Here is a 27,371-nt window from a genome sequence, read left to right as displayed (position 1 = left end):
AAAAACAACAAACCAACACCCCCCCCACCAAAACCTTAAAATGTCCCTCCATCCCCCAACCCTTCCTTTCTCACCAGCTGGCTGGAGAAAAACCTTCCTGGAGCTGCTTACCTTCAGATTCTAATTTTTCTGCATTGAGTGGGCTGGTTGGTGACCCTGTTGAGGATTTCCTGCCACTGAGTCCTGAGATCATTGCCATAGAGGACAGTCTTCCAATGGCTCTCACAGCATTGCCCGTTTTCTGGAAAACAGACACTGGGGTTGGACTCAGGCGGCGTCCCTGGTTCCAGCTGAGCAGCGGGGTTTAGGGAGAAGAGCCTAGCCCAGGAGAGGCAGCTGTCCCTGAAACGAGGGCCTCCCAAGTGCTGAGGATCTGCCGGAGGAGTGAGCCCAACCTTGCTCTGCTCAGCACTATCAGCGTGTCAGAAGATGTTCGGAGAATGGAATGGAGCCTGGAACCAATGTGTGTGTTAATGTGACTAAACAAGGTCAACATGAGACAAAAACCCTTTTCTTACTGTGCTTCAACTCCCATAAAAGGGATAGTTTATATAAAGCAACTGCAGGCTGAGACAGCTCCAAAGACTTATTGCTGATGGGGCCCAGTGGGCTGTTTCTCGTAAAACAATACTAGTGATAGGAATTTAATTGGTCAAGAGAAAGTTACTACAGATCCCACAGATCCTGATGTGAAGGGGAAAAGAGAAAAAGAAAAAAAAGCCTTCTATTGACCTTGGGCAAGTTCCTTAACCTCTCTGGGCTTCAGTTTCCTTCTCTGTATAAGGAGGGGGTTGGACAAGATGATCTCCAAGGTCTCTTTAGTTCTGTTTATGATTCAGATACTTAAGAGATTTTGAGAAACACTCTGACTGGCCTGTGAGTCTGCGAATGCACAGTGAGGTTCTAGAGGGCTGTTCCTCCCTGATGTACTCCCAGGCATCAAAAAGAAGGACCCAAAGAAATGAAAGGCAGAAGCACTTTGCTTTTCTGAGATGAGAGACTCCGGGAGAGGACAGAATTTCTGTTGAAAAGGATGCCAGAACTTGAGATGAAAACTTCCTTTGCATTGTAAAAATTCTACCAAGCCTAAGGATTTAAGTCAGGAAATCCCCTATAATATACAATAGTGTCTATACCACTCCTTCACCTTCCTACTCCACGGGTCCTTGAAGGTTTCACCTCCAGGTGAAGTTTCTTGCCCTTTTTCTAAGGTCAGTGGAATGACAAGGTAAGAAATGAAGGCATAAGCAACTCTTCCCATCTCTATACCCAAAGCATCTTTTCAGGCATCCAGATGCTGTGTGCCCAGAGGGCAGACACCGCTGCAGACTGGCTCCTAAGAAAGGAAAGAAACAGTCTGCACACAGGCCAGTGGCTAGCACTCACCTACTGGGCCATAAGCTGCAGCAGCAAAGCCATTTCCTCCTGAACTAACTTCACGTGTTCAAGCATTTCAGTAAAGCCTCACAATTTTGGACTATCTGGAAATCAAGATATTTTCATAAAAAGATCACTTTGGAAAGAAAAGAATCACAGGGCACTAAGGACTCATAAGGGTGTGTGTGTGTGTGTGTGTGTGTGTGGTTTAAGCTGAGATCTTCTATGACCACCGCCACTTTTCTGTTTGTCACATGCCATCCTTGTGGCTCTCTTCATGCACTTTGGACAGACATTCCATCCTGCTCTGTCCCCTGGCCATCAGCCCTCTTGCATACATCACTGTGGTGTGGTTATATTTCTGGCTCTCTGTCACCATGGTGAAGCTGCGTCCCTCTGAACAGAGTTCTGGAAGCCCCAGGTGGAGATGAAGTGGGGTTGGAGGAAGAAGGTGAGAGAGAACAGTAGCTGCGTGCAGAGGCCCCGTGGCCCTGCAGGCTCCAATGTACCTGCAGACTGAGCCCATGTGGCAGTCTTGCATGCTCTGCTGGGAAAGGCTATTCCTAGTGACATTATTGATCTGTTTATTGTGCTAGCTGGGGAGCCCCAGCTCATCCCATGGGAGGTCATCCTGACCTCAGGAATGGGCAGGAAGAGGAGGCACCAGCCACGGCAGCCCTCCCTATGGAGTCAATGTCAGACCACACTATTCCCAGGTCCGCCAAACTCTCAGACCCAGTCCTTCTGGCTCTTGATTCCCTTTATCGAACATAGATTGGTTTGCCTGGGCCAGGAATCACTGGACTCAGAGAGTTCGTTCTCAACAAAGGGACGTTACTATGTAAATCAGTTCCCCTCTGTGGACCTCATGTTCTTGAACCAGAAGATTCGAGTCTCCCTATAGCTCCAGTCTTCTGCAGAGAGACTCTGATTCATACATGTAACTGTGTAGCAGTAAATGCTCCCCGTGAGCCCATGGGCTCCCTAATTCCGAATGCCTGGACTGTGACTGATCACGACTATCTTCACTTGTGTGGTGTCAAATAAGGAACTCTTTCCTCTTCTATTAACAAAATGACTAATATGAAGTTGCTGGAACAAGGCAGATATAAGAGTATTTCAGAGAAGGGAGCCAATACACATTAATAAACATATAGGCTACCCATAGGGGGAAATTTTCCATCAGATAGAGTATTACAGCATATAATTTCTAAAACAGGGAGAAAAGAAGTGATTAATAGGGAAAAATCTTAAAAATAATCTACATCAGATTCAATCTTTGGGAACAGATTAATGAAAAAAAAAATCAGCAGAGAAATTGTCACAACTGAAAAAGAAAGATATCTGTACATTCAAGTCTTCCGGTTTCATGCCTTTGAGCTAAAAATTGGTTGCTGTTTTACTAAGACTTTTAGAAATTTTTGGAACATCAAGAAATAAAGTTTCAATTCCCTAAGTTCCATCCTTGCTTTGAGGAAGTCTTTTTCTTGTCTGAGGGCAATTGCCAAGGCTGGATTCCTGTGCTCCAGGCGGGCACTGTTTGTACTAGTCTCTCTAATGCTGCACAGACTCCCTTCTTGGGAGAGCCAGTGAGGGTGACTGACCCTCCTGGGTTTCCCTAGAACTGAGGGCTTTCCCACGATGAAAGTCGTTCAGGGGCCTAAAGCTGAGGGGCCCCTGGTACAGTGGGGGCAATTTGGTCACCCTAGAGCCAGCCAGCCATCACAGACCCTACATATATACCAACAATTCTGAGACTCCAGTGTCCCCTGACAAGTACATAATATCCAAATGTGATGGCCAAGAGTACTCTCTGCTATCCAGGGTCAAAACTTTCTTCTCTATGGGCCTATGGACCATACTGATGGAGTCTTTGTGGGTCTCAGAAAATAAAGATGGCTGCCCACAGGCCTCTAATTCCCAGTCCTTCACTTCCAGTTTTACAAGCAGCAGCCCTGTTACCCTGTTCAACTCACCCTGTGCTACTGCTCACCATGTCTAAGATTGTTTTTCATTTAAATAAAAAATGTACCTTCTTTCAGAATAACTTCCTTCTAAGATCAATGACATAAGTAGTCATCTATAGGTTGCCTTACTTATAGGGATTTGCTCTCATGTTACTTCCTTCTTCCTGGGCCCTTTATGGAAACCACACCAGAACGATAGCAAGGAACCTTCTCTTGTGCAGCCATAGAGATTTCTGGGCCATCCATGTCTGCCCTGGCCCTTCCTTTCCACCATAGTCTACCCCATTTTATTCCATTGCACTTTGCCCCCGCAAACACAACCTCAGCTGCCCTGAGAGGGAAGGCCCTGTTTGGAGTGTGCTAAGGTCCTTGTATCTGAGGTAAAAAAATGTGCATAGGTAGATACAGCTGAGCCATTATCAGAGAGTTTATGCTTCAGGGACATCTTGAATGGCATGGGATTTTCTAGCCTACTTTTGTGTGTATGTTTGTGAGACCTAACCGCTATTTTTGTGGAAAACCCATTTCCAAACGCTGCTACCTCTATGAAGATAGGAAATTAAGATTCCTCCTCTGAATTCTATCCTTTTCTCTCCCTTCTCACTTCCAGAAAACCTTATGGCTAGTTACACTGTTAACAAGTAGAAAAAAATTTAAGTGATTTAAAATATCAACACAGATCATGGTTCCCTGACCCATCGGACTAAAAAATTCCATTTATTTCCTCTCCCATTTCCTTTTCTCTGCCCCTGTCCCCTGGGTTCAGATCCTTCCTGGCCTTGGTTCATCAACAGATGTGTCGATGCTCCCAGAGAGCCTGAAGTGATAAGGCTGCCTCTTAACCCCACACTGTTGTCCAAGCGAAACCCAATGGGACTCCCTGCATGTAGGACCACCCCACACCCACACCAGCCATAGGATCGTTAATAAAGCCAACTTTGATTTTGTGGATGCCTTTTTGTTTTAAGAACATTAGTTACTCTGATTTCACTGGATCCTAATGATATTGGAAGGTAAGTTAAGCAACACAGGTGTTCCAAGTCACCTGGCACTTGAGGGAGCCAAGAAGTCCCCCTAAACCTTTACCGGGGGCTAACCAGGAACTAACTTTCATTGTGGGGGGAGTCCTGGCTGAGCCACTCAGGGGGTAGTGGTCCCTTAAACCCACACACCCTAAGCGCCGCCCCCTTCACCTCTGCTCCTTTCCACCTGTGTGTGAAGCTGTGCTCTTTGAGGATTTAGTGACCACAGTTTAGTCATGCTGTATGGCAAATTACCAGTCTCCAAGTTGTCCCTAAAATAGAGATTTCCTTCTCTGCCACGCAGACCAGTTTTAAATGCCCCAATTCCCCCGGCTGCCCAGCTAAAGGACACTGCTCTTATCAGGGTGAGGACCTCCGCACCTTCTCTCCCATCTATGCTGTATCCCCTCTTCTCTTGTTCAAGCCCAAGTTCCATGACCACTTTCAAAGTCCTGCCCCTGGCAGCATTTCCTCACAACCACATCCAACGCCAGGGTGACTGGCTCCCTTCTCCCATCTACACTCACATATATGGCCATGGAAGACTATACTGATAGTTTATGATTCTTGATGTGCATTATGTCCTTTTATGTCCATTTGCTTCAGTGCCCCATTACCCTAACATTCCTTGAGTATAAAAACCGTGTACTGGAGTATAGAAACCATAGCCCAGAAATTTTGTAATACTAATAGTGATCATAAAAATAACATAGCCGATGACAAGTTCTCTGTGGTTTGGATGACAGTTTCATCCAGCTGCTATTAATCAGAGGCAATTTTGTGCCATTGCTAAGACAGTACTTTGGAGCCAGGTTCTGTGTTTGAATCCTCTCCCATTTACTAGCCACATGATCCCTGGTGACTTTCCTAACCTTTCTCTGCCTCAGCTTGTCTGTAAAGTGGGGAAAATAATCATACCTGCCTCCCAGGATTAAAAGACTATATAGAAAGTGTTCTGAATGTTCCCTATGGCCAGCCCTTCATATGAGCTACTGGTATCGTTTTTGAACACTTAACTACGTGCCATGCAATGTTCCCAAGGCCAGATGAAGATTACCTCATGTAATTCTCCCAACAATGCTGTGATGTTGCTACCACTATTATCCCCCATTTTTGAGGTGAGAATACGAAGGCATGGGAAGGTTGTCACTCACCCAAGGACACATAGTAACACACAATCTCCCTAGGTGGTGGGGACCTTATCTCTCTTTGTAGATCCTGTGCTGCCCTCCTCCTTCACTATAAGAAATGTAAGGCCATCCTACTGTCTTTAAGGAGGTCACATTCTCCAGGCTTGCCAAATAGGCTTCAAGGTGATGTTGCTCAACCCTAGCCACAAAGACATGAAATGTCACTCTTGGTCCCAGACTATTTCAGAAACAGATGTAAATATCTTTGGACTGAGGGAAGCTCCAATAAAGCAAATGTGAGGGGCAACATTCGAGTCCAAAGCGGCACCCTCATTACCTGCCATTTCCTTCTTGCCATGTACTTCTTCATCCGGTCCTTGGAGAGTTTCTTGGCCTCCATGTTCTTGGTGTCTTTCATTAGCCATGGATGCTGAAGGCACTGGGTGCAGTCTAGGCGGTTTCTGATGGAGGCAGAGATCAGAGGATTTCTGAGCAGGAGGGGACCTCAGAGACTGCTAGTCAGATCAGAAATGGGAGGTCACCTGTCCTTGGTCACACTGGGCAGAGCCCGGGGCTCTCTCTGTTCCCAGTTCATCCACCACGATCAGGGTCACTGTGCTCCTGGTCTTTTTACTCTTTTGGTCTGGGCTACTCTGACTAGACCCAGAATAGGTTAAGTGTTAAGGCCTAACCACCAAGTAAGCAACTGGAGTCTCATGACCTGCCCTTGGGGTCTAGGAAGGGTAAGGGCAGACACATCTGAGAATGATATTCTAGGGCAGGGCCATTCTACTGGTTACAGGGGGTTAGGGGGCTGTGGACTCTAATCTTTCTGTCTCCTTGTCTGGTGGAGGGAAGAGTGAAACGTTAGGCTGAAATCTCTCAGAATCACTGAGCTCTCCTGTCTTACGGTGTGGTTGAGTGTCAGGTTTTGTCCTACATACAACCTATAACTTACGACAACCTTAGAAACTGCACTCAAACTCATTTAATCTTTCTGAAAGCTCTGGGATTCTAGAAATAATTCAGGGCCACCACCTTAATTGTAATAGGATAATAAAGCCCAAAGAACCAATGTTAACATACATTGAAAAATGAGTATAATTAAATTTGTTAATTACAGCAAAATGCAGTGATCTTTAGATAAAGGTATTATGGATTATTATAATTTTCCTATATTCAAATTTTCTACAATTCACATGTACTGATTTTATAATATAAAAATATTTTCTTAAAGTGTGAATAGGTGGAGATTTCTAGTTAAAGAGATGCTACATTTAGGAGTTTATGGGACTTGAGTATCTTGATAATTTGAAATCAGTTCTTTGGTGAATCCATTTTATGAGCACCAAAGGGCCGCACAGCTCATTAATGAATCAATCTGAGGTCAGATGAGAAAACGAGTGTGTGTGTGTGTATATATCCTCATTTACCAAATTTTCAGTGAATGAAGCTTGATGGACAAAGGCCATCCTGGACTAGTGTTACTAGGAAGGAGGTCTGCATTGCCACAAAGCACCTGAGACTGAGGATCGCTTCCACTGAAAGGGAATCCAGGGCCCCATGACATCCAGATTCTACCTGGGTCATGCCTACTTCTGCTACAAAGGCTGTGAAACAAAATGCCATGATGATCTCACAGAAGGAGTGGATGTAGCTTCTGGAGGAATTTGGCCTGAGGTAGCTCAAAAGGACTGAGAGGTGGACACAGAACCAGAAAATCAGAGCCATCTGAGAGACCCTCAACTCTACTCTTTTAGCAACCGTGATCTTGGTTGCAAATAGGATTTCTTCCAGGGGGGTAACAAGATAACTGGTAGGCTCAGAGGGGGTCTGTGGGCCACGCAGACAGGGAGGAACCCGCACCCTACAGTCACCTGCCTGTGGAGTCAGGCCACCCTTCCCCTTCTCATCCTCTGGTACCCTACTATTCAACACCACCCTTCTAGGGCAAAGCCAGATGCTGGTGGTGGTGGGGGGCGGCGCTCCTGGAGCCAGGCTCTGCCTCATCTGGCCACCTGTTACAGAGTGGGCGAGGCACCCAGTGGGCCAGTTCTTCTCACCTGGCAGCCGCTGCTCCCTTCCCTGGGGCAGGCCAGCTTTCCCCACACACGCACCGCCTCCCCACCTCCCTGCTGTCATCTCACCAGTCCCCTCACCTGGAGAGTCCTCACCCACGGATTCTGCTAACCACACCCGAGGCCTCTGCCCTAGCCTCCCCAGCTCCACTCCTCTCCCATGGAAACACCTACAAAGCACCTGGTGTGTCTGACCTGCTCTCATGGCCTTAGGCCATCCATGTGACCGAACACACTGGCCTCCCAGTGGTCACTACAGTTTTATGTGTCCCTCTACTGACCACATGGGCAGCTCCCAGCAGCCCCCAGGGCAGAGGTGAGGAACTGCACAGTCTGCATAGTGAGGGGGGCCAGAGGCCACGTGGGAACAAGGCTGAGCCAGAGGTCTGAAATCACAGCCTCACTTGGGCCGGTGGGAGAGGTTTCCTTGTTCAGGCCTGTGGTTCTTAAGTCACTGAGATATGGAAAAAACACCAAGCTAGATTAGCGGGGGAGTATGATCAGGGGCCTCAAATAGGATACTTCCCGAGTAACCCCCGAAGAGGGGCTGAGGTTTCAGCCAGGCTACAGCTACACTCGCACAGAGAAAACGAAAAGGGCTGTCATTATTGACACACAGCAAGCTCTTTCTCTCCCTGCAACAGCCATCAAGGGCTGCTTTTCGAGTGAGGTTTCTGTGCTTCTAAAGACTAGTGGGGTGCCTGGAACTGGCATAGGGGGCCTAGGAAGACCCCTCCCCCTCCCCACTACTTGCAGTGCCTGACCTCCCTGCCTCCTCAGGGGAGAGGGTTAAAGGAAGTCCCTGCTTCCGGACCCCAGTCCAGGGACCGGGGAAGCGGAAAAGATGGAAATGTCAACTCATTACTTCATATCTTTCTTCAGTAAATTGCTGATAAAATCCTTGGCATCATCAGAGATCTCATCGAACGCTTCATCATCGAAGTCCCAGGTGGCTGAGGTAACGTTGGCTAGGGTTTCATTATCGTTGTCACCCATGAAGGGGGAAAGTCCACTAACCCTGGAAGAGAAGAGCGGGACAGCAGATGAATGGGCGTGGGTGTTGGCAAGGAGGGCAGGTGGGACGATCCCTGCCAAGCGAGTGTCACTGAGGTCAAGAGTGAGGGCCTGCAAAGCTGTGCACCCATAATACCCTTGTGCCTGCCTCTCCTCCTGCCAGAGAAAAGGAGAGAGTGTGGGTCCCCAGGCTTTTGTGGCCCTGACTCTCTTCAGGGCTCACTGCACTTTTGGGGTGTCAATGCCTCTTATCACCACCTGCCTTGTGAGGCTGAGGGGAAGGAACTTACTTCAGTTTATGTTTTGTCAGGACATAGCAGGGTACCTCCCCCCTGTCCTCTGTTCTTGCCCAAAGCCCAGAACCTTCACCAAGGTTCCTGGGTAGAAGAGTCCCTTCCCCTCTGTGCTGGTGCTTGTCCCCTCACCAGGGACGAGTCCCATGGTATAGCACTCATCACACACCGGGCTGCCCCTGCTCCCTTCTACCTCTCATCTTCCTCCCTGTCAGCAGCAGTGTCAGGGCCGAGCACACCCCAGGTGCTTAGCAAGCACGGACGACAGGAGACTTCAAACCAGCAACGTGGGTTTGGTGATCCGCCTATACCAGTGAGCCTGAGGCACTCAGGTCAAAACAAAAAGCTTCCCTAAGAGAAACTGAGGCTGAGGAAGTGGCACAGTCTGTTCATTTTCTGGGTGATCTGGGGCAATTTCCTCATCTCTCCGTGCCATGTTCTCCTCCTCTATATGATGGAAAACCTACCACTTCACTCTACAGTGGTCACCACTTTTACTTATCCTTCTCCTCTTCCTCCTTCTCCTCCATCAACAGCACCATGGTGGCAAACATTTACTATGTGCCAGGCACTGGGCCAACAGCTTAAAGTAGATGAACTCACTCAATCCTAATACCACCCCTCTCCCATGTAACTCACGGCTTTAACAGATGAGGAAACAGGCACAGAGAGGGGTTAAATAACTCACCCAAGGATTCGATCAGTGAGATCTGAACCCAGGCATCTGTCTCTAGAGCCTAGATCTTAACTGCTCCTTTAATCAGTATTTCTATGCCGATGAAGCGATCCTGGCGTACAGCTCTGGCATGAGGCCTGGTCCGTAGGAAGGAGCTCTGTTCAAGACTGCAGATATTACACAGTTCTTCCCCACTGCCTCACCAATCTGTGACCTCGGGAATGACACATTTACCAGTAACAAATGAAATATGTCAGGCCAAGTATCTCAAAGCCAAGTAGGACAGGTTTACAGCTTACCGGCCTAATCTCTCACTTCTGTGTACCTCATCTTCATACCAACCCTCCCCCTGCCATTCACCCTGACCTAGGGTGACCTCATGGGTGGGTCAGGCCTACACAGGTGCACAGGGCCCCACCCTTAGAAGGTCTCGCTCTTAGTTTAATGATCTGCTCCTGTCATGCTGAAAGAGTAACGTTTGAACAAGTCACTCCACCATTTCATTTTGCATGGGGCCCCACAAATTATGTAGCTTGTCCTGCCCTGACCTCACTTGAGTCCCACGAGATGGATATAGGGCCTCTTGCCATCAACCTTCCAGATGAAGCCTTTACTAATGTCCCTTTCCCCCAAATCCTTAAGAACCCATTATCATAAACAGTAATGCAAATCCTTCTGGAGGCGTCTCTGGGACTCAGCTTATGAAATACAACAGCACCTGCAAACTCAGCTTTGTAAAACAAAAGCCACTGAAATATTGTGAGGAAAGCTTGCCACGGAAGGAAACCTTGGATGGTACCTTTTGTAAAAAGAAGAAAGCTTTTGCAATGTGAGTTATCTCATCCTAGTCAATATATTTGTATTTTAGAATAACAAGAGTTTTGCAGATGGCATTAAAATGTCTTAAAGCCGGGGCGCCTGGGTGGCTCAGTGGGTTAAAGCCTCTGCCTTCGGCTCAGGTCATGATCTCAGGGTCCTGGGATCAAGCCCCACATCGGGATCTCTGCTCCGCAGGGAGCCTGCTTCCTCCTCTCTCTCTCCCTGCCTCTCTGCCTACCTGTGATCTCTGTCTGTCAAATAAATAAATAAAATCTTAAAAAAAAAAAAAAGAGGTCTTAAAGCCAAACACCAATTTCCCTTCTGTTTGAAGAAGGCAAGGGGCTCATTATACATGACAACGAAGGTAGTGTGGTAGCAAATCACTCCCAAGTCTGCACACCTACAGGCCATTCTGCCCTGCCTCCACACACACACAAACACACACACTCTTTGGGCCTCAGTTTCCCTTTTTCCACCAAGGGTGCTAGGTTAGAATTCCTAGGGGCTTCCAGCTCTCCCCATCTCTGCAATTCAGTGCGACCCCCGCTAGTCCCATCTAGAAGCAGCCTGATTCTTGCTTGTCAGCTAGGTGCCTCCTTCCCGTCTTTACATTTTCCATTTGAAACAAAGAGGGGGAAAGTCCTGCAGCATTCCAAAGACTGCCAGAAGAGCAGACAACCCTGCTGCGGAATGCTGCACCAGGCCCCTTCTGTAAACCTCTTTTCCTAATTAGGGACTGTAATCCTGCAAAGATAGGGCTTAATCTCTGTAAAGTTCACAGCTGGGGAGAGTGTCCTCGCCTCTGGCACTCCTCCTTTCTGGCAGCCCGTCCATCTGAAATACCCCCAGCCCTGGCTGTCTCCTTGCCTGCCGAGCTCCCACAGAATTCCTGTTAAAGAGTACGTCTCTAAAAGAAAACTTGCCATATATGCAGAACATGATGATAAAGAGAGTGTCGGAATTTCGGTGATGTTTCCTGGTGGTGGGATTTGGCAGGATTTTTTTTTTTTAATTTCTTATTTGGGTTTTTTATTGCTAAAATTTGCATAAGGATCATATACGTTTGGGTTGATCAACCCAATCAATAAACATAATAACATTAGCATTAAAAACACAACTACCCACCCCTCTTCCTAGTTTTATCTCATTTTTTTAATTGAAGGGGATCAGAGTATGTCACTCCGAAGTAAGCCACTTTGGTATAAAGAATGTTTTGAGCTGAAGGCAATTAGCTCTTTGCCCTCCCTTTCAATCTAAAAGCAGGACATACATTTCTCTTTATTAAGGTAACATAAATTTCCATTTGTAAATATGTTCTCTCCCTTCCCAGAAAGACAAGACTCATCTTCATAACACCTTGCTAAACAACCCTTACTTACTACACATTTCCTAGTCACCTTCTCACAACTTTCCTCCTCCAGAAGCCCCAAACCTCTTTTCCTTGGTCTGGTTATTTCTCTACAATTACTTGATTGCTCTCTTTAAAATAGTATGTAAGCCCCCAATTCTAAACACCTTCTTGAATCATTTCTTTGTGAACTCCTATGCATATATACATAATTAAATCTGTTTTTTTTCTCTTGTTAATCTGCCTTCTGTCAGTTTGATTTGCAGGCCTCCAAGAAAAGAACCTAAGAGGGTGGAGGAAAGTTTTTTTCTTCCTCCCCAACATAAACAACAAATTTATCTGGTTTTTTTTTAATCTTATCTTATTTATTTATTTATTTTAATTAATTTATTTATTTGACAGAGAGAGATCACAAGTAGGCAGAGAGGCAGGCAGAGAGAGAGAGAGGAGGAAGCAGGCTCCCCGCTGAGCAGAGAGCCCGATGCGGGACTCGATCCCAGGACCCTGAGATCATGACCTGAGCCGAAGGCAGCGGCCTAACCCACTGAGCCACCCAGGCACCCATTTATTTATTTATTTTTAACAAAACTGTAATCACTATGGGCAAACTTTTGGGTGTTCCACTTTTTTGTCACTTGACATTGTCTCTCACAAGTGTATACAAAGTCTTCACATTCAATTTTAATGGTTGCTGAGGAGTCACAGAGGTCATGACAGCAGGCAGTTCTTAATTCTTTTTTTTAAGATGTTATTTATTTATTTGACAGAGATCACAAATAGGCAGAGAGGCAGGCAGAGAGAGGTCAGGGGAAGCAGGCTCTCCACTGAGCAGAGAGCCCTATGGGAGGCTCGATCCCAGGACCCTGAGATCATGACCTGAGCCGAAGGCAGCGGCCTAACCCACTGAGCCACCCAGGTGCCCCCTGTTCTTAATTCTTAATCTCTCACTGAAGCAAAACTTCAGGCAGGGAATCTTATGCAGAAGACCATTCTGCATGCAGGGCAGAATGTCAGAAAAGAGAAAGACATAGAAATGCCTCTTGCATTGTACTCTCCTCCTGGTGTTTTTTGAGTAGCAGATGACCTCCTGCAGGAATGGCCGGTGAAAGAGACCACACATCAGTCAGCAGAGCTACTGAATGCTTAGGAAGACATTAGTTTTTTTTTTTTTTTTTTTTTTTTTTTATCCCATTTGTGCCTTCAGACACACATTCCTCAGGGTGGTGGAAAATCTGAGAGGGCTGGTTAGGTTCCAGAGGAAGAACTGGGTATCGTTTTGTGCAGTGTCCGAGAAAGTGGACTGCCTGGGTTAGTCACTCTAGCTGCAGCCTAAGTTTCTGAAGAGTGAAACCTTTAGGTAGTAGCTGGGTCTGGGTCTGGTCTCAGGGCTCCTGGCGGCTGCAGGAGCTGGAATCAGACAGCATGTCTGGGCTCAGCAGTGGGGAGGGCAAGGGCGGCCTTTAGTGGGGCTGTTGGATCCCTCTGAAGAACCCTGTACCAAAACCCAAGTCTGAGTAGGCACTTGACACTTGGGCACTGGGCGCTCTCCCTAGCTCACTGGGCTGATGTCTCTAGAAGTTGGCTCTGGATGGGGATGGCTGTGGTGTTCTGGACTGTAATAGATGCTCAAGAAATGAGCTGAGGGATGCCTGGGTGGCTCAGTCAGTTAAGCGTCTGACTTCAGCTTGGGCCATGATCTCTGGTCCTGGGATCAAGCCCCACATCAGGGCTCCTTTCTCCTCTCCCTTTGCCCCTCCCCCCACTCATGCTCTTTCTCTCTCTTTCAAATAAATAAGTAAAATCTTGAGGACAAAAAAAGACAAATGAACTGAAGTGATGAGCTCATCTTCCTATTGTTGCTGAGCCCAGTAGGAAGATGGTAGGGAGAAGGCAGAGCAGTAAGTGCCCTTTACCTTGCCTTGGAGCAGGGGAGGGAGAGAAGGAATTCTGGAGTAGGGGTGGGAGAAAGGCACAGAGAAGGGTTCTGGTGTCCCCCCAGGCGGTAAGGCAACACTGAGTCCTCAGCAAACAGAGGAGAGGAAAGCGGGAAAGGAAAGGAGGTCTTAGAAAAGGAGGAAAGGCTTAGGACATCATTAATGTGTGGCCTAGATCACTCCTGTCCTCTCTCCTCCTGCCTAAAATCAGGAAATCTCCAGGAAATTCACACAATCTACCATTTCCTTCCAAAATCAGGGATTAGAAGGTAGGGGGTTCATGACCCCACCCACTGCATCTCTCCTGTGCCTGGAAGCGAGGCCAGGGGTCTCCAGGCCAGGACAGTATCAGCCCTGATCTCCCTGAGGGGTTTGAGGAGTTCCTCCAAGAAGTTCATAACAACGTACGGGACAGAGCTGGACACTTAGGAGGTATTCACCAACTATGTGTTAAATAGTAAATGAGTTATTATGTATTTCCCCAACTCCCTGGCCTCTCCGTCTCTCACTGGCCCCAGAAAGGAGATGGGGGATTCCTCTGGTACAAATGTGGAAGGTGGCCTTGATAAGGATTATCAGACAGACAATGAAGCTCCAACGAGAGGGGTAGAAGGTACATGAAGACTGCCACAGCATCTCTTCCAGGAACTTCCAGCCTCTGCTACTCTAGAATTTTGCACAGCAGGGTCTGAAAGGAAGGGCCTGGCTGGCTTCCACTTTTGTTTTGGGTCCTGCGTGCTCTGCTGAGAGCCCTTACTCAGGAGGGGAGCTCCTAGTCCTCCCCCCCTTGTGAGAGCCAACAGGAAAAGCTCCAGAGGGCAGAGCAACCCGCCGTGGTGTGTGCAGGAGCCTAATCACTGGGGGGATGGAGATGACCTGCGTCCCTTATGCCTGGTCCACACTGGACTGCCTGGCCCGTACTGGCCTCCTTGGCACACACACAGCTCTCCCCTCTCCATGCACCCTGCTGGCCAAACACCTTCCACATGATGCCCCTTTCATCAGAATTATTTTCTCCCCATTTCATAAAGGTCTTCCCTATTTCTTGGTCTGAGCCTTAAAAGTAATCTGGTAAAGCAATAGAACATATTATCCAGATTATGATGTTCCTCCACCCAAAAGAATTGGCATTTTAAAATAAAGTGCTCTTATGGCTCAATGATTCTAGCTCTAGAATGTACACCCAACACGCACCAGAATACTTGGAATACCCACCTCGGGCATCTATTAAAACCCAGCAGCGCAGATGACAGACCGGATGAGGGTCATACAGCAGAACGCTACACAGCATGAGCACGAACAACCTAGCACCATGCACAGTGACATCAGTGGGTTTCACCAACAGTGCTGAGCAAAAGAAGCCGGACACATCTTCCCATAGGATTCCATTTATACAAAGTTCAGGGATAGGCAAAACTGCGGTAGGGTGTTAGACCTGAGGACGATGATTACCTCTGAGGGACAGTTGATCTGATCTTCATTTGGCTTAGAGGTGATCAGGGCCAAGGAAGTCCACGTGGTTGCCCACTTCCCATAGTCCTGGAGGTTGACCAGCTTTCCTGGTTCACCCAGGCCTATTGGCTGCCCAGGATACAGAACTCTCAGTGCTACACTGGGGAGAGGCTAAGGGCTCCTGGGTGGCTCAGTCGGTTAAGCTTCTGCCTTCAGCTCAGGTCATGATCCTGGGATGATGGGATTGAGCTTGCTTCTCCCTCTGCCTGCCACTCCCCCTACTTATGCATTCTCTCTCTCTCTCTGACATATAAATAAGTAAAATCTTAAAAAAAGTATAAAATGAGGATAGTCTGGGAAACTAGGACAGCTGGTCTCCCTACCAGTTAGGGACTGCCCTTAAATTTTCACAGTGAACATACCCATGTAACCTGTCCCCAGATGCAGAATGCCCACACGGCTAGGGCCCCTGTAGCCCAGGTCACCTCCAAGCCACATGAAGGTCAGATCCCTGCCACAACTCCCTCCCAGGCTTGCAGTGAGGATCAAATGGGAGCCCCTGTGAAAATCTGTGAGGGACCCAGGGATAGAGCCAGGCCACAGGACAGAGGGGTCTGAACAGAAAGAACTGAGCCAGCCTGTTTCTCAAGTGCCAGGTGTCTCCCCCAGGGCCAGAGCAGCCGTGGGAGCACGTGAGCACCGTGCAGACTGGGGCAGCCCCCAGAGGGGTGGCTGGGTCTACAGCTCTGCTCTAATTCCCTATCTACCAAGGGAGCCAGGGTCACTGCAGCTTCCACTAGCCGTCAGCTCCCTTTCTCCTGGGGTAGGGTAGGGGAGGGGGAAACAGGCACACGTGCTCCTGGCTAGGGAGCTTCTTGTCTGCTGCTTTGGGAGAGGTGGGGGGACCCCGTGCAAGGAAGAAGAGGACTCTCTGGGCTACAGAGCCCACGACCCAGGTGTTACTGAGGGAGGCTGTCCTGACAGGCCACACTGAGAATCGAACTCCTGAGCAGGTAGAAAAGAATGAAAACTCCTGGCCCTGGGGAGGGGGTGTATGAAAGGGGGACACCAAGTAATCTTGGTCAGTTCACTCTGCACACACACAAAATCACTCCATCTCTGCTCAAGCTTTTGTACCAGCGGTTGCTGAAGCTGACTGTGCAGCACAATCTCCTAGAGCTGTTTGTCAGTTGGCTCGGAAGACCCCAGGGGGCAAAGAAAGCTTCCTCGGTCCTCCTCAAGTTTTCTATGAGGACATTGAACTTTTCCTTTCACTTTAACAACAGAAATATGTTCACTTTTCGAAATGAACGCCTGCCTATCTGCATTTTCAGGAAACCATCCCATCACTGTGTGTTGCCCCATAAACCCAGGGGCTGCCTCTGAGGCTAAGGACTATCTGCAGCCTGGGGTTTTGGAGACTAAATCAGTGAGAGCCCCCCAAAGGTGTGTGTTCTAGAGCCTGCTAGTCAGAAAAGTGTGGTCCTTGGACCAACACTACTGGCAGCCTGGAAGCTCTTAGAAACGTGGATTCTAGGCTGTCCTAAACCTCCCAAAGCAGAATCTGCAGTCTACAGAGAGGCCTAAGTGATTTGTGTCTAGGACTGGTCCCAAAGCTCTGGTGGGCATTCCTGCCATCATTAATCAAAGTGGCTTCATATTGTCCACCTGATTCCCCAATTTCGATTCCTGCGTGGCTTTCTGTTGTCTGCTGAGGGCTCTCTCATCAGAAGTGCTTATAACGGGCTCATATACTGGACTCAGGAATGAGGCTGGTTGCTGGAGTCCCCCTGCCATGAGGATGGGGTGCTGTCTTCTGAAGACAATGATGATGCCCACCGAGGTGCCCCTGCGTTCCCTGCCTCCTTCTCCATGGACCCACCTACACAAGCAAGGGTAAATTACGTAGCACCAGCCCCACGCCACCCTCCTGACTGAAGACCCCAGCCTGGTCAGCATGAGGGACAGTGACGGGCCCAGGATGGGGTGTCAGGGTCAGCGCTAGCCACTCCGACAGGAATGCAACAGGGTCTGCTGACTCCACTGGGCAAACTGGAGTGGGGCAGGCTGGTGGGAGCGGGATAGGAGCTGCTGCCCTCTTGACTCTGAGGTGGGCTCTCCACCAACACCCACACTAGCCCCTTCAGTGGCAGGGCAGCCCAGGACCCTCCTGTGGGGCTCTCTGCCCCTCCCTCACGTGCCCGAGACTCACAGGATGTAGCAGATGACTCCGATGCTCCACATGTCTGTGGCATAGCCGATGGGCTCGTAGTTGATGACTTCAGGAGCCACAAACTCCGGGGTGCCAAAGAGGACCTTCAGAGACCCCGCATTCTCTGTAACCAGGATGGAGAGGGATAAATCACCAGAACATTCAGGAGGAACCCATGCTAAGTGAACGCCATCCGTGTGCATGGGAGGGACACAGACAGTGCCTGGCTCTTGGATACTCTCCCCTTGAGAATGGCACGGAGACACCTGGCCTCCTTGGGAATTGGTGTGACAATGCCCTGGTGAAACTGACAGACCATGCACTCCCTGTCAGTATCAGGGGCGGGGTCCAACAGGGAGAGGAGGCTGCGGAAGCCCCTGCACCTCACACGGTCTTTCTTTCTTTTTTTTTAATGCTTTATTTATTTACTTGACACAGAGAGAGAGAGAGAGTGGGCAAGCAGAGGGAGAGGCAGGCAGAAGGAGAAGCAGGAGCCCCGCAGAGTAGGGGAAGCCCGATATGGTACTTGATCCCAGGACTCTGGCATCCTGACCTGAGCCAAAGGCAGTGGCTTAACTAACTGAGCCACCGAGGTGGCACCAACCTCCCACCCCCAGCATGGTTTTTCACATGTCTGTCTCTCCCAAGCATTCCCAGAAGGGGCTGTGACTTGTGCTTGGCAATAATCCCTAACATTCTCTATGTCCTCTGTACCCTGCTGCCTGTTTCGTAAGGACTTTCCTATTCAATATTCTCGGGGACCTGAAGGCGGCATGACATCCCTGTTCCTGAGGAAGAAAGGGAGGCCCAGAGCAGTTGAGTGGTTTACCCACATTTAACAGTGTGGGTCAGGACCTAAGCCCAGGTAGTCCCACTCCTAAGCTATACCCCCTTGCCCCCACCTATCTCTCCTCCCAGGAGTTACCAGGGGTCAGCCAAGAAAGACCTTAACCCCAGGCTGCTGTCACTCAGCCGGAAAGGACCAGAGATGCCCAGTAGGATGTCCACTGCATGGTAACATCTCCTGGAGAATCTCGTCCATAGTGGGGGGGTGGCAGACGTCTGGCCTGTAGACCACATCTGCTCTGTGTCACTACAGAGCCTGCAACAAATGCTCAAAGACAGACCACTGAAGAGCCTTCAGATGCAAAAGCTCTGTTCCACTCCAACCTGAACCCTTCCAGCTACACGCTAGTCTTTCCCCGCTCTCCAGGCCATGGGAGACACGCTCTCTCCATATATCTCTCACCGTGGGAGCCTGCACGTTATGTCACTGGGGCTCTAATGCTACCAGCCCCTTGGGCCAGAAGCACCCTCTCTGCTCAAACCGTGAGTGGTTCCTGCCTGAAGGGGGGCCCTGTGCACCAGCTGCTGCCCCCAAACCACGTCTTCAGTGGATGGAGCACAGCAAGTCAGAGCCTAGCAGAACCTCACTGCCTCAGTGTCCTCTTTGTAATGGGGTGAAAGGTCAGTCTGCGCCAGCCCTCAGTTCCTTGGTGACAGGGCAGGGGTCAGGGGATAGAGGGTGAGGCTGTTTTGTCACTTACTGAGACATCAAAGGGTGAAGCAGGCAGGGGGTACGTGGGCAGGCGTGAGGCAGACATCACAGACCGAGACGGCTACAGGGCTGGACACGAAGGCCCCTGGCACCTGTCCCCCAGCTGAGGCAGGAATAGCAGGGGAGCCTCAGGGAACACTGAGCCGGGTCCGGGGTCCTTGTTAAGCCCCAGCACCTCTCCTGCCTCGTGGTGGGACCTGGTCTACCGCTTCCTGGTCTATAAACCAGGGCTCTGACAATCTGCCCTGCCGCTCTTGCAGGGCTGCTGTGAGAACCCAGTGCAAGTGTGTGAAAGTGCTCCGGAAGTCACTGTGAAAGACACAAATGGGAGCAGGCACCATCACCAAAATGAGTGGCTGCTGCAGGCCCCAGAGTGAAAGTGCAAGAGGGGAGAGTGACGGCAACAAAAGTCAACAGCGAAGGCTCACTGTGTGCCAGGCACCACTTCCATCACTGCACCTGTATGAATGTCCCTGACCCGACCCTCCCCCACTGCTCGAGCAGCGGGGGGACTACCATTAACCCATTTTACAGATAAGGGATAGAGACTCGAGGCCAAGCCTAGTGGGTGGCCAGGGCAGGAAGGGAGCCTCAGCAGCCCCCATGACCTCTGACGTTAGCTCCAACCCAGCGCATTCCCTCCAACACCCAGTGCATGTAACACAGTCACCGTCTGTGGGTGGGCACAAGACAGGTGAGCAGCCTTACCCAGCTTTCTGGCCAGACCGAAGTCAATGAGCTTGATTCTGGTGCCGGTTTTATTGACACACATGATGTTCTCGGGCTTGAGGTCCAGGTGGACGATGCCCTGCTTGTGGATGTATTCCACCCCTTCTGATATCTGCCTCATGTACTGAATGCACTCCCGCTCCGTCAGCTCGAAGTCCTCGTCGATGATGCGCTCAAACAGCTCACCCCCCGACACGCTGCAGGGGCGGGAACAACAGTTAGCTCCCAGGAGCATGGCGAGCAGGCTGGCAGGGAGTCTGGCCCAGGGCAGTCTGGGGCAGGAGTGGCAGGGATGGGGGACAGGCAGCAAAGCCCAGGGTAGGAGGGGGGCCGGGCACTTCTGCAGCTTCGTGAGTTCTAGGCCCCTGTTCTGTTATGCTGATCCTGGTTTCCCCTGTATGAGTGAGGAGGGCCCGGGCCTCCTGATTTCCTGCTATGGTCGGGGGGCACTGTTCGTGCCCACTAAGCTGCTGGGGGACTCAAGGAAGCATCGGGCTGGGCAGTTTCAGAGGTGATCATGAGCTGAGTGAGTCAGACATAATCTCCTTGGCTTGACAAAAGGGGTAACCACCAGGCGGCTTCCTTCCCTGAATGACCACAGATGTGTAAGGGCTCATTCTTGTACCCCAGCTATGTATTCTAGTCAGGAAGAATTGATGTTTGAAAGACTCACAACACCCATAGCATTTGTTCCACACATCCAGAAACAGAAAAATAGCTTCAGGGGCACCTGGGTTCCTTAGTGGGTTAAAGCCTCTGCCTTTGGCTCAGGATGATCCCAGGGTCCTGAGATCGAGCCCCACATCAGGCTCTCTGCTCAGCAGGGAGCCTGCTTCCTCCCCTCTCTCTGTCTGCCTCTCTGCCTATATGTGATCTCTGTCTGTCAAATAAATAAATAAAATCTTAAAAAAAAAAAAAAAAGAAAGAAAAAAGAAAAATAGCTTCAATAATAAGGAGCCCCAGCACATTTTCTGACATTTATCGGCTGCAACCCATTACAATTGCCTCCTCTAGCCAGGCCTGTGGCATCAGTTACTCCTTCCAGCCACAACTAACTTGTCTGGCCTGCTCCCTTGCTCTGACTACATAGACCCTGGACCCTGACCCAGGTGTTTCTGGGGCCCACAGCAGGCATCTTCCACTAAGAACTGGCCCAGAGGCTACAGCCAGTAGCATACTGCCCTTCAGTACAAACACATGGCCTTGTCACCTGAGTGACATGGGTCCCTTCCGTTCCCCTGTCCCAGACCTCTGACCCACCTCCCTTCCTTGCTGCTCAGAAAATTTAAAAGCATTTCCCCGGTGACTTTTATAGCATGCAGATGTCAGTAAGCTCTGTTCTGCAATGGCCTGTATGTCCACCAGCTGAGCAAGGCTAGATAGGTTTTGTTCTGGGCCCACCCTCTTCTAGGGGCCTTCTCTCTTCTAATGGGAGCCATCATGAAGAAGGGAAGAGCTGCATGTGGATCCTGTCTCTGCCTTTTACAGCTGTGTGACCTTGGGCACAGCACTTAACCTTTCTGAGCCTTGCTTTCTTTATCTGTCCTTACCTCATAGAGTCGTTAGGATCGAAGGAACTTTTGTAAAGCATTATGCCTGACATGCAGTAGGTGCTCACCACATATTAATTAGCATTTCACAATCTGTGGTGAGTCCGTGGATCTTGGCAGTGACCCTGAGGGAGGGACAGACAGGGGTGCAGCATGGGGTCCAGCACACCACGGCCTGTGTGGGCCTCCAGCACTTTCCAGGAGGGCACCAGTGGCTGCTGGAGGTGCTAGAACGGAGGCTCTCGCACCTGGGGCGGGGCGGGGGGGGGTGTTTCCCTGGGTGGTCAGCAGGTGGCGCCTGCGTCCTTAAGCTCTCCGTTTCCACAGCTCTGCTCCAAGTCAAACTTGAATTATCCCTCTCAGGTCTCCCTCGACCCTTACCCATCTCTGGGCCTCAATGTCCTCACCGGGAAGGTGAAGATAAAAACAGCACCACCTCAAGGGGTGAGTGCCTGTGACATAGTACGTGCTCAATAATCACCTTTTTAAAAAAATTAGATTGAAAATTTTTTTTAAAAGCCTGTGGGTTTTTTTGTTTTTTGTTTTTATTTTTTTTTTAAAGATTTTATTTATTTATTTGACAGACAGAGATCACAAGTAGACAGAGAGGCAGGCAGAGAGAAGGGGGAAAGCAGGCTCCTCACCGAGCAGAGAGCCCGATGCGGGGCTCGATCCCAGGACACTAAGATCACAACCTGAGCCGAACTCAGAGGCTTAACCACTGAGCCACCCAGGCGCCCCTTTTTTGTTTTTTCAAAGTGCCTACTGGGGCTCTTGTTGAAAATACAGACTCTCAGGGTCTTCCTCTCTGCAGATTATAATTTAGAAAATCTTGGGAGGGCTCTGAGAATCCATATGTTACATAAGCCCCCCAGGTCATCCTTAGGATTGGGACAAGCTTGGGAAATTTAACTGAGAAACTCCTCTGAGAAATCACTCCTGATTTCCCCAGAGGAAATTAACTTTCCAGTCCTGGGTTTCATCTGTACTTTTTTTGTATCAGATCTGCCTTGTCTCAAAGTTGTTTATGAATATGTGTGGAAAAGGTCTGGCTCATCTCTAGAACTTTATTTATACCTGGCAATAATGTGGCACTGACAAGGTGTCTCAAAATGTGTGCTTCTAAATGCAAAATATTCTGGAAAAGTAAGCAACCATTATTTGCAGTGCCCTTGGGAATGTCTGAGGCAATGAGTAGTAGAAATCTGAGCTGTAGAGGTAATTACTACTGCCTTTCTAGAAGTAACCCATTCAGTGTAAGTTGAAGTAGGTTCAATCTATTAAAAAATAGTTAATGTATTTTGAAAGCTGTTCCTATGGTCCGTTTCCTAGGATGGAAGAGGTTACAGAAACAGGATTAATGGTTCTACCTAGGTTTCTCTTGAAAATTCTCAAGATTATGGGTGGAAAGGAGCTGCCACACACAGAGATGGGATCAAGCCAAGGGCCAAGACTGGGCCAGAGGAAATGTATGCTTAATAAATGAACAGTGAGTGAGTGAGTAAATACCATCTAGCAAGGCTACTTAATCCCAAGGGATCAAATTCACCTCCCCCTCAAGTGTAGACCTTGGCGAGCCCTCCCTGGCAGCCAGTAGGCATGATGTTTCATGGACTCCAGACCCAGACCCTCTACTCCTTGTCTCCTGGCAGCCAACTGAATAGTCTTTGATAAATTTAGCCAATGGCAACACAGAAGTGAGATGGACAGTGAAAGACCCAGCCTAAATCGTACTGCTTCAGTGCTGAGGGTCTTACCACCACTTGGAAGGGCCTGGGCATTCCCCAAGGACAAGCCAAGATTTGAGGGAACCCCTGTCTCTGGGCAACAACCCCCCATAAACATGGGGGCTTGTGGCTTGTCCCATCATCAGAGGTCAGAGAGGCTGAAGACACATTGCTTCTGATTTCTTACTGTGTCGGAGGCGGCTGAACTGAAGGAGGGGACCCTGGAAGATATTTTCACTTCTCTACATCACTAGGCCTTGTCCTTCTCTTACTTTTAGTATCTCCATCAAACAAGGGCAATGGCAAATTGTACCGCTGAATGCCAGGCTTTACCCTCTCGAGGCCAAGTCTGTTTAAGCTGGAAGGGAAGTATGGATGGAGTGTGAATGTGCTCCCACTTCTTTGGTTGAGCTCCTATCAAGGGGCAAGCTCCTTACCCCAATTGCAGAAGATTGGCATCTGTGACTGCCAGACTTGCTCCTGGCCACTGGGGAGGTGCGGGGAGGAGGGACGAAAGCCAGGCCAGCTGAAGCCTTCTTATGTTTTCTCTCAACATTTTCCATCCAGCTTGCCAACTCCCAATTCCACGCTAAGTATGGTGTTCTGCCCACTGGTGCTGCTGCCCAGCCTTACCCAGGCTTGGCTGCCTCTCACCCCCTCCCCGCACCCTCTCCCAACTTGCCCAAGGTTTAACTTCTAAACATAAGACATTTCTTCCCATGTCCCCACACGCCCGCACTGGCTGCACCAAGCGACTTGTTCTGGAATGACCGTGAAGCACAGAGCCCAAGGGCTAATGTGAGGGAGTGATCAGTGAGGCCACAGACATGGGCCGGCCTTGCCCGGAAGTGGGCAGGTGGGCTCGAATTGGGGCCGAAAACAGATTCTAAGACATGAATGCAGACTTTCTTGGAGTAGTTTACAATTCCACGGAATTGTCGAATTTTAGAACCAAAAAGGGAGTCTAATCCCAATATGCCTCCTCACTGGAAGGATTTAGTAATGACAAAATCACAGCTCAGCAGTAATAGGACCTGACTCCAGGTTTCCTGAATAGGAAGGTTTTTGTTCCACAACACCTCGGTGTGTGTTAAAATGCTCACGGAAGAATTTTAAGTGGGAAAGAGACCCCAACATGGAGAAAGTCAATGTATCATACGACTAAGAATAAGTCCCAATTAGAGAGCAGTAGGCCTGACTACATGATTCCATTTAATCCTCACGTTATTCATGGGGCAGCTTATATCCTCCTTTTACCAATAATAACACTAAGAAATTAGCATAGCTGAGTAACTTATTCAAGGCCACACAACAAGTAAGAGGCAGTGCTGGGACTGACGTGAGACTTATCAGACTCAATTTGTGTTCTAAGTCCGTGCTTTTAAGCCCCTCTAGCTTTTCCAGATGTGCATAAGCCGGAAGGAAACACCCCAAAGTGATCACAGAGTGAGGGGAGAAAATCACACCTTAAGCCCGGGAGGGCCTCACCTTTCCTGGGAACAAAGGTGTTGAAAGGACTAAGATCCTGAAGCTCAGGACGAGCAAGCAAGGAAGCTGAAGGCAGTTTCACAAGATTTCTAAATATTTCAAATGCACATGCACTTTGATCTTGCATAACCACACTTCTGGGAATGTCTCCTACAGATGTGCACAGGTGTGAATGAAGAGATGTATGGACAAGGTTACAAACACTGTTTGGAAGGGCAAAGGCCTGGAAACCAAGGCAGACCACTCCAGGAGACTGTGGTTTCTGCACGTAAGCTAATCCCACGGAGCAGGGCGGATGGGAAGCTCACCAGCCACGGAAACATTCAGAGCCCTTCGCACCATATGAACTTGGTGCTGAAGTTCAAAAGGAAGGAAAGGAACGAAAGGAAGCAAAAATATAGAATAGTGGCTAGGAGGTACCTTGGTGCTAAAAGGTGGGAAATATTTTTTTAAAAAAGCATATATGCTTGTATTTTCATAAGGAAAGTTTGGAAGGATACAAACAAAACCAGTGGAAATAGTTACCGGTGTGAGCGGTAGTGGTAGAAACGGGGTGGATGAGGGACAGGGGTCAGAATGGGAACGGATTATTGTGTATGTTCTTACAGTCACAATTTTTGATCTGATGGTATCACACTGAAAAAAACTTCTCATGAAAAACAGGAAAGAAAACTGAAAGACACAGACCCCTCTGCAGAGGACATCTGGCTGAGGGCAGAATGCGCATGTGCGTTATGTGTTTATGTATGTGGGTGGGTGGGTGGGTGTGAACCTGCGCAAGTGTGCCTATGCGTGCCTGCCAGCGGCTTGGGGGTGGATTCCAGGAAAACCTTGGCTGGAGGGCATCTGATCTGTCCCCTGTGTGTGGACAGCCCAGCCCAGAAAGAACTACCTATCCTCTGGTGAGAAGTCAAAGTACAAATGAGCACACGATGGGGGACTGCAGAGCACAGGGTTGCACCCCCACATCCCAAGCCCCACACCCTGGGTACCTCTACTTTTGAAGGCCAGTCAGGAAATTGTTCTGTCCCTCCCTTTCTCCTCCAAAGCCACCTCCAAGTCAAAGCCCCTGAATGCAGATGCGGAGGCTAGGGGTAATCTTGGCACGTTCACAGGGAGGTGGGGGCAAAAGGGGGGCAGGGGTCCTCAAAGATCTGCCAGTGTGTTACGGAAACGAGCGAGGGCTGCATGGGCTGGAGGTCAGTGGGTAAGGGCCACTCCTGTGTACAGATGTGCTGTTCTAGGGGGTGCCCCCCGGCCACTGCGGGTGGGGAGGCTCTTTCAGGCTACAGCTCTACCTGCAGTGCTCCCCACTTTGGGGCAGAGGGGCCTGGGTGTGAATGTTGGTGGAGATGCGCGAGGGGCTCCTGGGCCCGCAGCCCACCACTCACATCTCCAGGACCATGACGATGTTGGCTTTTTCTTCGAAAGCGTCCACACACTGGACCAGCTTGGGGTGGTGGAGGCAGTTCATGATGCTGATCTCCTGCCGGATATTCTCTTTCTCTTTTGCAGAATATGCCTTGAAGAATTTCCCTGCCCAGATTTTTCCAGTTTTCTTCTCTACAAGTCGAAAGACCTGTCCAAATTTCCCACTGCGAATGAAAGGAGGAGGAGAGAAAAGGCAAATTGAGCCAAGCTTTCCACTACACTGGGGCTGACAAGTGATGCTGTGGGAGAAATCTAGTCCACCTCTTTTTCGAAATAAGATGTTATTGGCGCACAGCCACGCTCGTGCGTGTGCATTTCGCCCATGGCCACTTTTCTGCTTCGCCAAAACCTCACCTAGCCATTATCTGGCCCTTTACAGAAAAGTTTGCCAGTGCCTGCCCTTGATCATGGGGTGCCCCTCTAGCTCAGACAACCCTCCTCTCCCTCATCTACAAGCTTGTGGCCAGGCCCAGCCCACATCCCCATCCAATCCCCACCCAGGCCCGCTCCTCTGTCTGGGCTGAAGCCTCCATCCTAGCTGATGGACTTCTCTCTCCTTCATCAAAAAGAGGGACCCATGACTTCAGGTGGAGGAAGTCCTCCCCAGATACAGAGAATTTCTGAGTGGCTACTTCCTTCTGCTCCAGTGTCCAGCATGGGGCCCTGGAGACAGCCCAGGGAGGTCCATGCTGTCCATGGTGGGAGAAAGGAGTTCGGTGTTCCTCTGACCCAGCTCCTATGCACAGGGCAGGCTCCTTGTAGGCAACTCTGTTGAGGTTGGTGTCACCCTTTTATTTCCCAGAAACCTCCTAGAAATCAAACCTGAACTCCATCCCCTTGGCCTCCACTGGGCTTCTCCAGGGATAGTGGGAGACAGGCAGCTGTGGGGCTGCTGCTGGAGGGGACGGTGTGAAGGCTCAGGGCTGGGGTGTCCGCACTCCAGGGGACAACCAGATCAAACAGCGCAGACCAGGTTCCTAAAGCGAGCAATGGTGAGCAGCTGTGCCTTTCAAGGCTGTGGGCTTTACAGAGGCACAGAAGCTATGACTGCAGAACAGTGAGATGGCTCAGACTGGCCTGCCTCCTGCCGATGACACAGACGGCAGCCTCAGACAGTCCGACCAGACCCCGGTGGTGCCTTGTTAGCCCGTACGGGGGTTGGGAGGGAGAAGGCACAGGAAAGGGAGGCCTTGCTCAAGACTCTCCTGGAGCTGAGCCAGCTGCACCAGCAGTAGCTGAGAGGGCCAGGGTGGGGATGCCCTTGTGGGTTGCTAACTGGGTCTGCACCTCCTCTTTCTACAGGGGGTCTCGGCATGGGAGGTTGGCAAAACCCAGGAAAAGATGGGGACACGAGGCATGGAACTTAATGATGGGATCTGCGCCACCCCACCCTGGGGGCCCGAAAGACACTTCCCGTTCCACTTACGAGCCTAGTCTCTCTTCGATGTCATAGAAGTCAGACACTTTTTGTTCAGTGTTGACAGTCACGTTCCGGTAGTCGATCTCAGGTTCCTTCTCATCTGCGGGGTGGAGGTGGGGTGAGTGTGAGCCGTCAGATTCCTCTCT

General features: G+C 49.7%; 1 protein-coding gene across 6 annotated transcripts in view; it reads right to left on the bottom strand.

The window, feature by feature from the left end:
- The window catches only part of MYLK (myosin light chain kinase), a 180,551-nt gene that overhangs the window by 6,390 nt on the left and 146,790 nt on the right, over nt 1–27,371 (bottom strand). For 4 of the 6 annotated variants that reach the window (XM_004745429.3, XM_045088817.1, XM_004745432.3 and 1 more), the window contains 7 exons: nt 27,232–27,325; nt 25,766–25,969; nt 19,589–19,806; nt 17,323–17,446; nt 8,440–8,592; nt 5,834–5,957; nt 112–241 (listed from right to left, as the gene is read on the bottom strand). In XM_004745429.3, coding sequence (XP_004745486.2) covers nt 112–241; nt 5,834–5,957; nt 8,440–8,592; nt 17,323–17,446; nt 19,589–19,806; nt 25,766–25,969; nt 27,232–27,325 — 1,047 coding nt within the window. The other 2 variants (XM_004745436.3, XM_045088818.1) reach the window with 2 other exon arrangements.

The sequence above is a fragment of the Mustela putorius genome, unplaced genomic scaffold, assembly GCF_011764305.1.
Source record: "Mustela putorius furo isolate JIRA1106 unplaced genomic scaffold, ASM1176430v1.1 tig00003834_pilon_pilon_pilon, whole genome shotgun sequence".
Classification (NCBI taxonomy): domain Eukaryota; kingdom Metazoa; phylum Chordata; class Mammalia; order Carnivora; family Mustelidae; genus Mustela; species Mustela putorius.
Note: the sequence above shows the minus strand (reverse complement) of the source record. Positions and strands in the feature narration are given on the sequence as shown.